Here is a 15,414-nt window from a genome sequence, read left to right as displayed (position 1 = left end):
GGCTTAGAATAAAAACCTTAGTTTTAGGGTTTATGATTCATTTTCAGATTTTTACACCCCGGACGCAGCCTGCCACTCCCTTGTGTCCGGCTTCAGGTGTGTGTGGAACTCAAAGTGAGTTGTTTCTAAAAAGTGAGATTGATTACAATGATTTGTAACGTAATTTTGATTGCACAATGCCGAATGAAAGGTCTTTGGTTACCAAGAGGGACATTACATGTTTTTTATTTTCTGAATACTTGATACCTCAAACGACAGTGAGGTGAATTTTAATTACTTTTGTGGATGAATGGAGAATGGTTCGACGAGAGAAGCAATCTTCACATAATTATTAAGTTTTTCAGAGCACATATAAACAGCTTGTTCATCTATTCATAAACTGCTGAAACAAAACATTTCTCACTGAAAGTTAAAGTATTTGTGTAACATCTCTCTCTTGTTGCTGTGTCTCATTCATGAACGCGGCGCGTAGTAAACCCATTGAGTGCGTGCGGCTCTGCAGACCGTGAACGCGGCGCATTAATATCTCATTAATACTACACTACCCACAGCCCCCCGCGTTGAGCCATGTTGTAGGAAATCCGCTTGCGGCGGATTATTGTAATCCGACAGAGGGTCTGGACGACACATCGGATCACGACAGAGCAGCAGAGCCCAGCGGCCTGTAACAGATGCAGCTGGTCCAAGAATAAAGGGATAAAGTTGAGATATGATCTGACGCACTACTCGCTGCTCCTGAACGCATCATCAGCGGCGCCCGGGCCGTTTCCTGGACCAGCCGACCCACCTGACGGACCCGGACAGCGGCTCATTGCACCGCGGAGCAGAGCGGAGGGGAAACGCGTAGAATTGTTGGTTAGAGACACCCCCCTTTCTCCCTTCCCCCGTCAGTTTTAACCCCAGCCTGGTTCGGCTTGGCTCGACTTGGCTTGGCTTGGCTCGGTCTGCCTGTCTGGAGAAGCGCTGCCGCTCCGCTGACACAGCGAGCTAGCGCGGCTAGCTCACCTCAGCTAGCCAGAGCTAGCCAGTCAGGAATTCATCAAGTTTAGTTTGAATTTAACGAATTCTCCGACCTGTGAGCCAACACGGAGGGAGGATGTCGGCGAAAGACCAAAACAAACTCTCCACCATTGAGCGACCCATTAAAGGTGAGTTTTATTTTAATGTTAAAATCTTCTGCGGGCAGGAAGTTAGCGCTGCTGCTGGCACAGCTAGTTAGGCTAACAGCAGCTTCACGCGCCGCTGGATGTCAAGTAGCTCACCTCACAGGTAATTTACACCGATGTGTTTAAAATCAGTTAGGTGAATCTGATGCATTTAGGTGTCTGAGGAGAAAGAGTGGATGAATTCTGTCAGGAAACAAGCTCATCTTCTGCTAATGAGTTAGCTTGTTAGCTGTCGGAGCTCCAGATGTCAGCTCGGTGTTTGACATTCAGCTGTGAACTGTTCTGCTCTACTGAGCGACGCCCCGCACACCTGGATCCTGTTTATTCACGAAAAGGGGACCTTTTATAAAAAAAAGGGGGCAACCATCAGACAAGTTTGACTTGGTGAATGGTTGTGGATGTAAATGAAGGGCTGCGGTATTGGGGAGCCTGTCCATACACCTCTGAATCTTCGTTATTATTTTCACGAATAATATCCCAATCTTAATCAATTTATGCACGCAGCTCTCTGAAAGCTATAACACGGACTTATTTAATCATTTGTTTTCCCTTTGATTATGTATTCGAGCTTCTCATTGGGCTGTCACCGGTGTTGCACCAAATTCTGTGACCCACCAGATTATGTGACCTAAATAAGCCATTTAATTCCCACTGCAAACGTTTCTGTTGCACTTTTAGACAGACTTCTGTTTGACAGCAGCTGCTCCTGGAAGCATCTAAAATGTGGCACATATGTCACAAAAATGTGGGCAAGGCTCGTTTATTTATAAAGCAGCATGCAAACATAGAGCTATTCAGAGTTTAACTTTCATAGAAACCACTGGCAACACAAGCATTGACACAAGACATTGGGTGTAAAAGTGAAAAACATCTGAAAATGTTTGGATAGTAACATATGAATTATTCTGCATATGAAAGATGAGAAATATTTGGGACTAAAAATGTTGTTTGCAGGTCAAAAAAGTCTGAATATGAAACACAGACCTGATAAAATACTTCAATCCTGCCCTAAAACATCCTGATGGTCACCTGAGGTACAGGTGAGGTTTGATTTCATCAGTGGTGGACCAAGGATGTTCGAGCACCCCAGATTTAGGGGATCAGCTCCATGCACACACAGGAACCTGTGCTCTGATTCACACACTGATGAATTCTGTTTAACTCACCTGAGAACATCTTAGTCATGGATTTTGTGTCTACAAATTGTAGTAACAGGAGAATCTCTGCTACACAGGTGCGTCTGTCAGCACTGACTCCTCGCCTGTCAACACTCCTCTCTTATTCTCATTAATGAATCCTGTTGGTGTAATGTCTTTGTTAACACCAGCATGTCCTAAAAAGGTTTAAATGGATAAGTTTAAATAAAGGGGAACCTGGGCGTCCTCACTTACACACCTCAGGTGTAGTGTGTTAGGTATTGTCGCTGCTCAGTCTTTGTCTCTTTTGAATTTGTTCTGCTTCACTCTGAGTGGCAGAATTAGGACATTTTCAGCCATTTATACCTGACTTTGGCAGAGTCTGGCTGATCAAATGACAGCAATACTTACCTGAATTACTTCATCAACAGCAGCGCTGATTGAAATCAGCACCTGTCACATGACATATCTTAGAGAAAGTAGGTAAAAGTAACCAAACAAGGAAGAAGATTTTTTTTGTTGAGTCAGTCGTAGTTTTTGAAAGGCAGGCTTTAATGCAGGACAGGCCACGCTCTCCATGAGTTCACTGTTGGATAATTCTGACTCAGTTTGTGGTTCTGAGCTGTGTCACAGATTTCAGTCGCTGCACACAAGGTGATTGGATTTTATTCTGCCAGCCACTTCAGTTTTTTATGTATTTTTTAATAAATTAACAACTATTTCAATACTTGCCAGTCTTAACTTGTCCCTAATAAAACCATCAGTTAGACCAGTGTCTTTTTTTTTTTTTTACTTTAAATTTATTTTTAAATGACTATATCAGATGCAGAGATGAAACTCCTGTTACCTGTCACCTTGTGTTTGGACTCTCTTCTTGTGCATGGTGCTGGAATTGTGCAAAAGCACATAATCCTGGTTCATCACATCATAAAGCAGGATTTGTGAGAGGTATCTGATATTTTATGTCTTCCATCTGACTCAAGAAGAAAAATAATGAGGAGTCAGAGGGTCAGTGTAGATGGAAAGGATCCAAACTAGTTGTTGAAATGATTTGAAATTTGTCTGAAATGTGAAACTGGGGTGTTTAATTTCCTTCTAATTGCCCGTCCCTCATCAAGCGCTCATTTTACACTCTTGTGTTTGTTTGATGCTCTTGGTCCGTGGGTGGAGGAGGTGTTCCTCATGCGTGACAGGCAATTAGCCGCAAACAGTTAGTCTGAAACTCTGACAGTAAACACAAAGAAATCAAGAGCTGCTGCACCGGAGACCAAAGAGGAAGAGCAGCCCAAACCAGCACACTCAGGCTGTGTTGGGTCTGAAATGTCAGAGTTAGAGTTTGTCTTACATCACAGCAGCTGATGCTTTATCACCTCTCTACATACCATGGAAGATATATCTTAGAGAGGAGTCGAAACTTCCCTTTGCATGAGAGTGTTTCTGCTAGAAAATATGTGTAGCTAAAAGAAAGTGTGCAAACTCCTAACCAGGTCACAGAACTTGTTCCTGCTGGGATTAAAGATGCAAAAGTCTAAAATTATGCAGAATTTATTCAAACATTAGTGGAATTTGAAAAAGAGGCTGAATATGGGTTCATAAATCTGTTCAAACTGATGCAAACAGTATTTTCAAACTGCATGTTTGAAAAAGATGAGAAAAGCAGAGAATTCTCTGCAACAACACTAAAAGATTAAAAGTATTTGCAATTTATCCAAGTTAAAAACACTTAATGCATTTCTGATCTTGCTGCAGTGGATTAAAGGTGTGGATGATTTTCTGTGCCCTGATCTCTGCATTATAAATTACTGTTATCCTGTTTATAATACGTGCTGTGATGTGAAATGCTTTTCTCATATCTGAACATGTTAACAGGACTGAATTCATTCTCCTCTCCTCAATCAATGATGAGAACAGAGAGGACTTTAATTCAACTGTAGCTGATGTTGATCCAGTGAAATGAAGGTCTAATGTTTTAGTGTTATCTAACCAACTCCAGGAAAGAAAAAAGCGAGTTGGAGGGAGGGAGCTGGTATGGACGTATGCAGAGGCAGGAAACACAATCTTTATTTGATGATGAGTTGAGATAGCACTCTGTGTAACTGGGTGATTTAACAGCAAAGTGCCAAACAGCAGCCTTTGTTTAGAGACGGACAGAGTGACGTCTGTCTCTTGATTTTGGCACGTCTGTGTCGTCTCCTTTTTAAATAAATTTCACTGCAGCCCCTTTACTCTGCTGCTTCTTCACAAACTCATCTGTGGTAAGCATGTCGCAGAATAGATTTCTCCATCTCAGTTTTCATGCTTCAGTTTTCTGCTCTGCAGAGCTGCAGCGTGAGCTCTTAGGAACACCGTGTTGGTGTTCAGATTCTTTATGTGCAGTGATTTGAGTTTCATGTTGGTGCATTTCTCATGATTCAGTCTGGCTTTTTAGACCACGTTCATGGTTCTTTTCAATTTTAGGATCAACAAAACAAGCTGTAACTGTGATCTGTGCATGGCAATAGAATATGAAAAACACTTGTGGTCTGAATGCTCTGTTTTTATCAACAAAATTCGCACAGTAAAACTTCATTGGAAAAAAACAACAACATGTGAGATTAGTGCAAAGCTCAGAATAAAAATTGGCGAGCCCTCTAGCCAAAAAATTCAGTTACACCAGCGCTTTGAATGCATGCAAATTAAAAAAAAGAAGAACGAAAAAGTAGCCATTTTGAAGCCGTCATGAAGCTAACACACTTCAAGTCATCCACGTTCAATTGCCATTGCAGTTACACGTAAAGGTGGTATTTAAAGCTACAAAAGATGCAAAAATATGACCGACTAGTTTTCAGACCGCTACCGCTCTTTTCAAAGTCACCATACAGCTAACAGAATTCCCGTCCAAAGCCCCTGTATCTCTATAATTCTTGCATAATAAAACATTTTAAATCACAATATCACCTTCTTTTGCTCAGTTCATTCAATTTAGAATTTTTCCAATCCCATCAATTCAGTATCGGTGTCCCCCAAGGTTGTGTTCTGGGGCCTCTTTTGTTTATCATCCGTCTGCTTCAGTTTGGTCATACTTCCTCTTAATTTAAAGCTTTCTTTCTGTCTTTTTATATGAAAGGACAGGACAGTAGATGGAGCAGGAAACTGGGTGAGAGTAGAACATGACATGCAGGAAAGAGGCCACAGGCTGGATTCAAAACCTGGGCCATGAGCTAGAGGGCTAGCCTCATGGGGCGCTCATCCCAACCGTAAGGCTGTACTGGTGCCCCATTTTTCTGTTAATTTATTATCAGTTTCCATCTCTGCGCAAATGACACCCAGCTCTACCTTTTAACCAAACCTACTTCCTCCTTTTCCCCACACTTATTACGCCTTCTGAGCTCACAGTCCACCTTCAATTTTCTGAAAATAAACAGCAATAAACAAATCGACAATATAAGAGCTCATGACTTTTTAGTTTCTTCCTCTCCTTTCCTAAAACTATGACTGTTGAGCTGTCTTCTTAAAGCATCCGTCTTGTGTTGTTAAACATCCACAGCTTATTCTAACAGATATCACCACTCCCTAACAGACTCAACGGTTAAATCAAGAAGCAAACAAACAAACCAAACTCAGTTAAATAATGGTAACTTTTGTTATGACAAACACCTAACAGTCGCAATTTCTCTTGAATGCACCATCTCTCTATGGAATTGTTTTTGTGAGATGTTTTCTGACCCCGTGTGATACTTTTCAGCGTTGGTCTCCAATGTAAACCCTGGCCTTGTATCAGTGTTGTTTCAGTGTGTAGTTGGAGCAGCAACTTGTTATGGTAAGTTGTGTAATGCTGTGCGTTAGTGTGAGCAAGCGGCAGCGTCTGATTGGCTCAGTGTGTTTAGGAGGCTTAGGAGTGTAAAGCTGCAGGAGAGCGTCACATCATTAAACCTGCCTCCCTAAGACAGCTGGTCAATCAGGAAGTACACACACACACACACACACACACACACACACACACACACACACACACACACACACACACACACACACACACACACACACACAATCATCTCTTCCCTTTAACCCTCAGCTTGCAAATAGTTCAAATATTTCATTTTTATTTCTAAAACATGACGGCAAAAAAGCAACATTAAAGAATTAAAGCGCTAATAAAATAATTGGCTGAATTATTGTGGAAATTAATCAAAATTGTACAGGTTTTTAAATGTGCAGTGTAATTATTTTTTTTTCATATTAAAATTTGACTGATACATTCCACTAATACACTGAAAAGAAGGCACTCTGCAGCTCCAGCTTGTCATCGGTATCATTTCATTATCTGGTTATCCATCTGTGATCTATTGTAATGACATCAAATGTCTGCAGATAGGCACAGAAGAAGTAGGAAGTAATTGCAGATTAAATATTCGTTGATCTGACAGTCTTGCCTGCTTATTTTTCTATAAAGTAAAACGACCAGAAATTAAATAGAAAACAAGAGTCCATGCAGTCTTTTACTCTGTGTTGGACTAAAACAGCAGGCGTCTGAGGAGACATCTGTTTGTGATCCTGGATGTTTCGATGGTCCTGTTTGACCATCAGAGTCCTGAACAGATTAAATTCATGCAGATTTAATTTTCCGTCGATGGTCTGATCAGTCGGCTCATTAACAGTCCTGCTGATGGACTGGGAGATCATCATTGATGCCTCTTTCTGAGAAATGCTGCAGCAGCTCTCTGCATCCTGCTCAACCTGGTCAATGGGTGTGTGTGTGTGTTGTAAAAAGTGTGTGGGTGCATTGTATGTGTGTATTTGGCTTAGTTACCGTTGGTAATCGAATCAGTCCGTCCCTCTGCGCTGCCCGGCATGTGTAATGATTCTGTCCTCATCCATCATTGATGGAGCTGGACCTGAGGATGGAGCAGGCTCAGGGGGCTCATTGAGCCCCAGGTTGGAGCTCTGCCATGGGCCCTAGTCCTCCGTCTCCAGATAATGAAGAAGTCACAGTCAGAGGAAATCCATTTAAAGGCTTACTACAGAGTTAAACGTGTTAGAGGCCCAAGTTACTGTTGCTGTTCTTGGGACAGTGATATTTTTTCTCTCAGTGTTTTATTGTTTCTTTCCTTAAAAAAAAGAAATAAAACTGTTATATGCAGATAATACAAAGCTAAGCTATAAGGTTAAATTTAAGGCTCCTTTATGAGCTTTATGTGCCACTAGAAACTCAATTGAACTATTATGTTACATTTGAAAGCTTGATCTTATATTGAATATATCAGGGTGGACGAGGACCAGCCCTATTTCAATTTATCAGGTACTCGTGAAGGCTGCCAATACCAGCAGCTGATACTCAAGGTAAAAAATATGTTACATAGAGTAAGTCCTCCTCGCCAGTGTTGTCACTACATTGCTGCTGTTTGACATCACAGACAATGTACGTCATGTCTTGTTCAGACAACATGAATGAACCAGGGAGAGTTAACAGTTTTGTTTTGCTCTTCAGTTTATTTAAAAAAATACTATAACTCTGAGAAATTTTTGGACTTTTGTTGATTTATTAAAAACAAGTCATAACTCAGAGAGTTGTTTGTTTTATTTTGGATTTAATGGCAGAGTGACTGTGCTGTCTTTGTTCAGAATGATCTGTCATTGTTCACTGAAGACTTGTGTATCAAAGTACTTTGGTATTGTTATCTGTGAGTACTCAAGCATGAGCACTAGTACTGGTATGAGTCTGGAAAAAAAGTGGCACTGAACATCCCTAGGATATAATGTTTTTGATTCAACTGAATTTATTTGCTTTGAAATTATATTTAACTCCTGGAAAGTTAAACTCTATATTCCTCAAATTAAAACTTTGTGCCACGCTGAACTGACATTGAATTTTTGATTTGGACGAAAGCTGCTGCCAAATGAAATTGCAGAATTGCTAAACAGAGTCACAACAAACTGGAATTTGTTTTGTATCTTTGAGCTAAAGTAATAAATAATTAAGTGGGTTAAAGCAAATAAACTCAGTTTAAAAAAACTCAGTTTCAGTTTGGGCTTTTCAGATTTAATTTAAAACGTTAGATCTGTTGATTCAGGGTCATACAGCTTACTTTTAAACTTTCCTATCAACAGGTCGTTTTGTGATTATTTCACATTGGGAACTTTGCAAAGGTGACATCATTGTAACCTCACACACTTCTTCCACACACTCCTGCACAGAGAGTATTACAGAAAACACACACACACAGGAGCACATAGTGTCCCGGCCCAGTGGTCTAGTTTAGAGAGTGAAACCAAACCAGGTCGCTCACATTCAGCCAATCATGTGAGGACTCGTGAACTGGTTCATCACCAGCTCAGTTTGTCACCAGTAAGAGAAACTGTATACAGACACACATACACACAGCTGAGATCAGATGAGATTTTTAAGGAGCTAAATGGAAGGAAGCAAAACCAGAAGTGAAACAGACCACTAGAGGAAGTGGTATTCAAATAATCAACACAGAGGCAGTGTTTGAGGGACAGAGAGCGATGTCTTCATCACAACTGAAAAAAAAAAACTTAGTGCAGATTAATACACTTAATCACAGAGATAATACATAACATACGCGTAACATTTACTTATTGGCTTTAGACCTTGTTGGACTTATCTCCTTTTTGAACTTTGTCCCTTTAGGCCACCGTAGCTCCCGTGGCTAGCAGCCAGTCAAATGTAAGCAAAGCAGGGTGTGTATCGCACACGACGCAGCTTTGTTTCTGTTTCTGCTGCCTGCAAATATCAGCAGGACCTGTGCCTCTCTGTGGTAAATATTAGAGCTGCTGCAGACAAACACAGTTTAACAAACATCAACACAAACAGCAGAAAGTCATCTCAGATGGGCAGCTGAAAACACAGATACCATAACACATCCAAGGAGACGGTATCAGTGCTGGAACCGAACTCAGCAGTTGGTCATATAAATGTAAAGCTAGTGGTTTGAAGAGCAGTTTTAGTTAATTGGTTTATTGCAAGGAAATAATAAACCTTTATAGCAGGAACTTCAAGCTAGAGTTTGTCTGTACTCTACTTTAAAAAAATCTGAGTACTCATATTTTGGATGATACAGCAGTGGCAAAAAGAGGCATCAGTACCTAAATTGTTCCTGAGAACTTAACCAAATAAACTGAATAGTTTGAGTGATGATTTCCAGTCTCAGAAGCAGAGGTTGAATAAAAATGGGTGTAGTCTCTGTGACGTCAGTTGTTGGTTTATGAAGCTGAGACACTGTCACAAGCTTGCCCAGTCAGAGCTCAGCTTACGTGACCGACGGGCACCCTATTGCTGTACTCGAAGTCCCTGCCACTTCCAATATGGCTGTGATAGCCGATTTGCTACAAAAATCCATTTCAGAAACAGACAAGTGTCTAACATACAGTCTATGGCAGCAAGTGAGCCTCATGAGCTCGTCAGGGGCAACACAGGTTAATGTCATAGAAATTAGGAGGAAAGAAGAGGATTGTAAAGCCAAATGCCAAATCTCCAGTGTAGAAATATTTCAGCTCCTAACGACTGAGCAAGGTGAGCCCATCATCACAGACGAGCCAGTGTGCAGCAACAAAAAAAGGCATCACAACAAACTCACATGCTCACCTAAAACACAACCACCCAACCCAGTTTTCCCAGCTGGGGAAAAAACTGCACCTACAGATGCAGAGCCTTCTCCCCAACAGCCACTTAGGCATTTGACAAGCAAAACAGTGTAAAACATGTGCTCACAGAAAGTATATTGTGAATACTTCAAAAAGGAGACAACTGGTCTGTTTACAGTTTGGGATGAAGCTGATGAGGCTGATGAAGCCTCACAGATGAGGTGAAATTTCTTCACACACTCTTGACCGTCTGTTTGTTTCTGTTTTGAGCATTCAGAATGACTCTAATCTGGTTAAGCATAAATTTACATGGACACAGAAAGTGTAGTTTGCGAGCCCATTTTAATTTTTCTTTTTTCTATATTTAAAAGTTATTGATATTCCAATTACAGTAATGAAAAATAATTACAAGAAATATGATTTAATTGCATTTGAGAGGGTTTATTGCATTAGTGAGATATATTATTTTTGTATTAGTAGTTTATTTGGTCTCAAATTGATATTGTTTATTGTCTGTAATTATAGGACAATATATCGTTCAGCAAATCGTCCCAGGCCTAGTGCATGTTCCTGCTGTTTCTGCTGTTTCTGCAGACAGGCTCTGCTGAACACTCCAGGAACCACAGATTTTAGCACTTCTGCATCAGGCTCGTATTTCAAGACCTGCTCAGAACAAATCAGCAGATCTTTTATGCTATTTTTTACCTGCTTTATTATGCAAAATCTCTGTATTTGAGAAAATTAAAAGCTTTCATTGTGAAAATAACGTCTGATGGGCTCCAGGGTTTCATTTCTGTCTCTGAATATTGTCTCTTTTGCCGCAGAAATCCAAAGCTCGCTCAAACATGACTAATCAGAGCTCCTTGAACGACAGAGACCAGAGTCTGCATTAATTTTCAGACATCTGTTAATAAAGATTATGTAAGCCCTAACCCTTTTATTTGTTCGGAGGCTGCAAGCGGAGGCGTGCTCCATCTTTTGCTGGCATTATACATTTGAAAAGAAAGCAAATTGCTCCTTTTAGGTCCCTGCAGTTGCAGGTTGCATCTCATTTAGGGCTTTTAATGACAAACAGTCTGAGAAACAGGTTTTGTTTTTCTGTTGTATAACAAATTGTTTCATAATTTATTGAAAAAGAACACCAGATGTCTTCTTTAGGATACTTTTTACAGAATAATATTTCCAAGTCATGCATAGTGCCTTAATTTGGAGTGTGTGTGTTGATGTCTCTCCCTCCTGCAAATGCTAAAGTCCTGTATGCATATATGTAAGCACAGGCTGTCAAGCTGTTTATCCACCATTAAGAGTTTTGTAGGAATAATCATGCAATCAGCTTCCATGAACAAAACAAAGCTCCTGCATGCACAGAGAACAAAAGCAAGACAGCAGCTGTGCAGCTTTGGGTGGTTTGTCGTGTATCCACCTTTAGATGTTCTTGGTCGTTCTCCAGAGTGTTGCTCTCTCCCCCTCTCTCTGAGTCCAAGGTGTTTTCCTCAGATTAAGCCGATTGGTATGTCTTCCAGAGGCTGATTCAAGCTGCCAAACTCTGACGCTTTGTCTCCAGGTCAAGCCTCGACATGCTGCCACCATTGTCAGGAAGACTCTGGTCTGACTTTAAGGAAACTTTATGTAGAAAAACACCTTTCCTCTGATGGAAAACAAAATTAACCTCCTGGAGGAGGTGAAGCTTTACTTTTGGATGGATTTCATTTTGCTGCAGATAATGAAAAAAAGTTCAAACTTAAGTTTGTATGTTTTGTCACAAAACACATTTTCTTTGAATTTTCTGCTGCTTTTGCGTGCGTTGGATATGATATGGAAACTTTGATCATTAGCTTGACTTCGTGTTTGACTCCTAAAACTTTTAATACTAGAGGTTGTTAACAGCTTTTGGAAACAAATGTGTTCCAGTCCTGACGAAGCTCTCGTCAGTGTTTCATCTACTGACTGCAGGTGACAAACACCACGGTTATGATGCGTAACGCTGTCGCTGGATGAGGTAAAGAGGCAGGGGTTGGGGTCCTTTTTGGGGTTCAGGTCTGGAGAGTTTGCTGGAATAACTAGGGATGGGTACCTTTCACATTTGAAACGATACGGTACCGATGCCCGGTACCTGGCAATTGGTACCGGTACTCAATGGTACCAAGTTTTGGTACTTTTTTGTGTTTATGTAATAAAAAATATCAATTTGTTTAATAATGAAATATAAAAAAATTCAATTTAACAAATTTCTTCTTCAATATATAACCTTGCAATGCTGTGTTCATGTCCAGCATGGAAAATCTCCTACTCTTCCACTCCCTCACAGTCACAAGGATGCATTTAGGTACCTAAACATGGTACCTTTTGATTTTACATCAATCGATACCCGCTACTTTTAACAGAATTCGGTCGGTACCTATAAAAGTACCTAATTCGATACCCATCCCTTGGAATAACATCATGATATGTCATTGAACGAGCCTCTGGATCTTTTGGCGCTGTGAGCAGGAGCCAGGTCCTGCTGGAAGATGAAAACCAAAACATAAACCCTTCACGGCTTTCTAAGTGATTTTAAATTAATCCCGCCAACTCTTTTCCTTCCCGTTTAATTTTTTTAGAATAAAAGAGTAGACGCTAGATTGGATATGCATTCAGTATGAGTTAGAGAGCTTTGCTATATTTGAGCTGTTAGCTCAAATCAGCCCTGTGGCAAATAATGTTCCTTGAACTGATGTTTCACATAAATTCACAAGCTGGTACACAAACTGCTGATTCAGAGAGGATGTTATTTCTTGGAAGAAGTCACTTCTTGGACAAACTGTAGATTGTTTTCATGGTCCACCATGCAAAAACTGTCGGCTGTGTGGGAGTATCACACCATCTCTGAGGAGGATCAGCAACAGGCAGTTAAAGATAACTGAACTGTCTGCTTTGTGCTGGCGAACGGAAGAAATTAGTCTGGAATTATGTGCCATGAAACCACAAAATAATGCATTACACAAGGAGATAAATATTAAATCTGTCACACACTTATTTTAACAGAGGAAATCTATCTTCATTGATAGGCTGAAACAGGGTGTTATAGAAAGTATAAAGTGAGGCTTTAAAGTGCTTTACTGACTGAGTTTTCTTTCATGAGCTGGGATTTTCTGTGCACATGGTCCCCTCCAGAAGAGTCTCTGCACCTTTATCCTGAGGGCAGGAGCTTAAAGTTTATAAATCACATTAAAGAACACTTCAAATCAAAAGTGCTCCTCATTTTTTCCAGCCTCTTTATCTTTCTTAAACATATATGATAGAAGTCTGTGTGTGATGTTGTTTCATGCTGTGTGAGACCTGAAGCTCTTTGACGTTTGAACAGTTAGTCGGGCAGAAACCGACTTCTGAGGATGTGCCTTTGGGCTGAGATAAACTGAGGATGGAAATAGTTGTTGGCTGATCCATCATTTACTGTCTGTTGTTGTGTTTAGAGGGGGAACTTTCAGAACCAGGATCTGGACTTTTTGCTTCAGTTTTAAAGTTTTTTCACAACTTTCACTTTTTGTTGTTCTGAAACATTTGACTCTCTTCTTTCTCTGTTAGCGGTGCCATACCCTCCTGGTAACCGCCTGACGGTGAAAGACCTGTACGTGGACGGGAGGCCCAGTGTGGAGCAGCTGAAGGCCCACTTGGTGAAGGAGGGTCGCCTGGAGGAGGAGGCGGCTCTGCGGATCATCAATGAGGGAGCCAGCATCCTGCGCCAGGAGAAATGCATGCTGGAGGTGGAGGCTCCCATCACAGGTAAACCTGGACCCTCACACCTTTGATCTCAGTGTGTGAGGAGGGCTGAGGAAGGGGGACTGAGGAAGGAGTCAGTGACAGCAGGACAAAGACGGAGTGTGTGCTGCAGTCTATTTCTACAGCTGCCCTCTCTGACATGTGGCTTAGCTTAGGCATCCACCCTCCACCCTCGTGCCCTCGACTATTTCTGTCCCTCCTGCACGCCTTCACACTTATTGTTTACAGATATTTGTCACTGTTTTTAACTCCTTTATGTTTAGCATTCACTGGGTTTGGAGGTTTTCTTCTGTACGTTAATGAAATGAGTGAAAACATCCCAACATACCATGAATTTATCCACAGGAGCTGCAAATAAAACTTGAGGGGTTTGATTTTTAAGTGTTTTTTTTTATCCTCACTTCTTCTTGTTTTAACTATTGTTATTGTCTATCTCTCCAGTCTTTTGTGCAGCATCTTTGGCTGCAGGCTTTCATGTATAAAAGGTGGTATAAAAAAGTTAAAGAGTATGTCCATACAATGATTTTGATTCTTTGATAACTGGAAAATAACCCTTTAAGTATTCTTTAAAGCAAAACCAACAGACTCCAGTCTGCCCTGGCAGCTTAGATCTGTTCTTAAATCTGCTGCTTCTTTTTGCTAGAAATGGTCAATGATTAAAAAATTATTTGTGAAACTGGTAATAATCTACATTGTTATTGGCTGCAGGTAAGTTTAACAGTTTAGGTTCAGTTCTAACCAATCAGAGTGAAGGAGGTTTGTGGAGCAGGGAGCCTTAAAGAGACAGCAGCCAAAATGAGGCTGAAATAAGCGTTTTCTAAAACACCAGGGAGAGAAAAATAGAAATGTGTTTGAACTGTAAATCATCTATAGATACTGTGGAAGCCCCAGAGAGACATAGTAAAGACTACAATCAAACAGACCCAGAAATTAAACACCAGTAGAAGATAAAGTTAATCATTTCAATCATTTGGACCCCAAAGCTTATGTACGTTTACTGTTTGTTGATTTCAGTTCTGCGTTTAATACGCTACAACCACACCTACTGATTGAGAAACTGAAGAACATGAACGTCAATCCTTTTATTTTGAAATGGTTCATGTCTTTTTTAACTAACCGTGTGCAGCAGGTTAAAATTAACAATGTCCTCTCTGAGCCCAGACTCTCCAGTACTGGTGCCCCCCAGGGATGTGTCAGCTCCCCTGTGCTCTTTACATTGTACACAAATGATTGCATTAAGGTCCACCCTGATAATTACATCATTAAGTTTTCAGATGACACTGCCATCCTCGGTTTGCTGCACAAAGATAAAAGTCCTGCAGCTTACCATTCTGAGATCAGTCATTTTGTTCAGTGGTGTGACTCTAACTATTTGATGCTAAATGTAAAGAAAACAGAAGAGATGGTGTTCAATCATAAAGTCGTGGATGACTTGGGGCCAGTGGTCATTCACAATGAACCTGTCACTCAGGTCAGCTCCTATAAATATCTTGGAGTTCATATCGACGATGCATTCAGCTGGAGGGTCCACGTTGAGAGTCTCTGCTCAAGACTACAGCAGAGATTGTACTTTCTGCGCAGACTGAGAGCTTTTGGTGTTGAGCAGAAGGTCATGCTGTTGTTCTACCATGCTGTCCTGGAGAGTATTATAAGGTACGGAATCACAGCCTGGTACGGTAACTTGTCTGTACAGCTGAAGACACAGCTAAACCGTCTGGTACAGCAAGCAATGAAAATTATGTATGTCAAAAATCACACTTCTCTCCAGA

At 40.8% G+C, this 15,414-nt stretch overlaps 1 protein-coding gene across 2 annotated transcripts in view; it reads left to right on the top strand.

The window, feature by feature from the left end:
* Positions 1-545: 545 nt before the first annotated feature.
* ppp3ccb (protein phosphatase 3, catalytic subunit, gamma isozyme, b) overlaps positions 546-15,414 on the top strand; it is a 36,065-nt gene continuing 21,196 nt past the window's right edge. For both annotated transcript variants that reach the window (XM_074690019.1, XM_074690018.1), the window contains exons 1-2: positions 546-1,148; positions 13,451-13,648. In XM_074690019.1, coding sequence (XP_074546120.1) covers positions 1,097-1,148; positions 13,451-13,648 — 250 coding nt within the window. In that variant the 5' untranslated portion in view covers positions 546-1,096. The remainder of the gene's footprint in view (positions 1,149-13,450; positions 13,649-15,414) is intronic.

The sequence above is a fragment of the Halichoeres trimaculatus genome, unplaced genomic scaffold, assembly GCF_033239565.1.
Source record: "Halichoeres trimaculatus isolate MK-OKI-2021-1 unplaced genomic scaffold, fHalTri1.1 fHalTri1_scaffold_16, whole genome shotgun sequence".
NCBI classification, from domain to species: Eukaryota; Metazoa; Chordata; class Actinopteri; order Labriformes; family Labridae; genus Halichoeres; species Halichoeres trimaculatus.
This window is presented reverse-complemented; position numbering and strand designations above follow the sequence as displayed.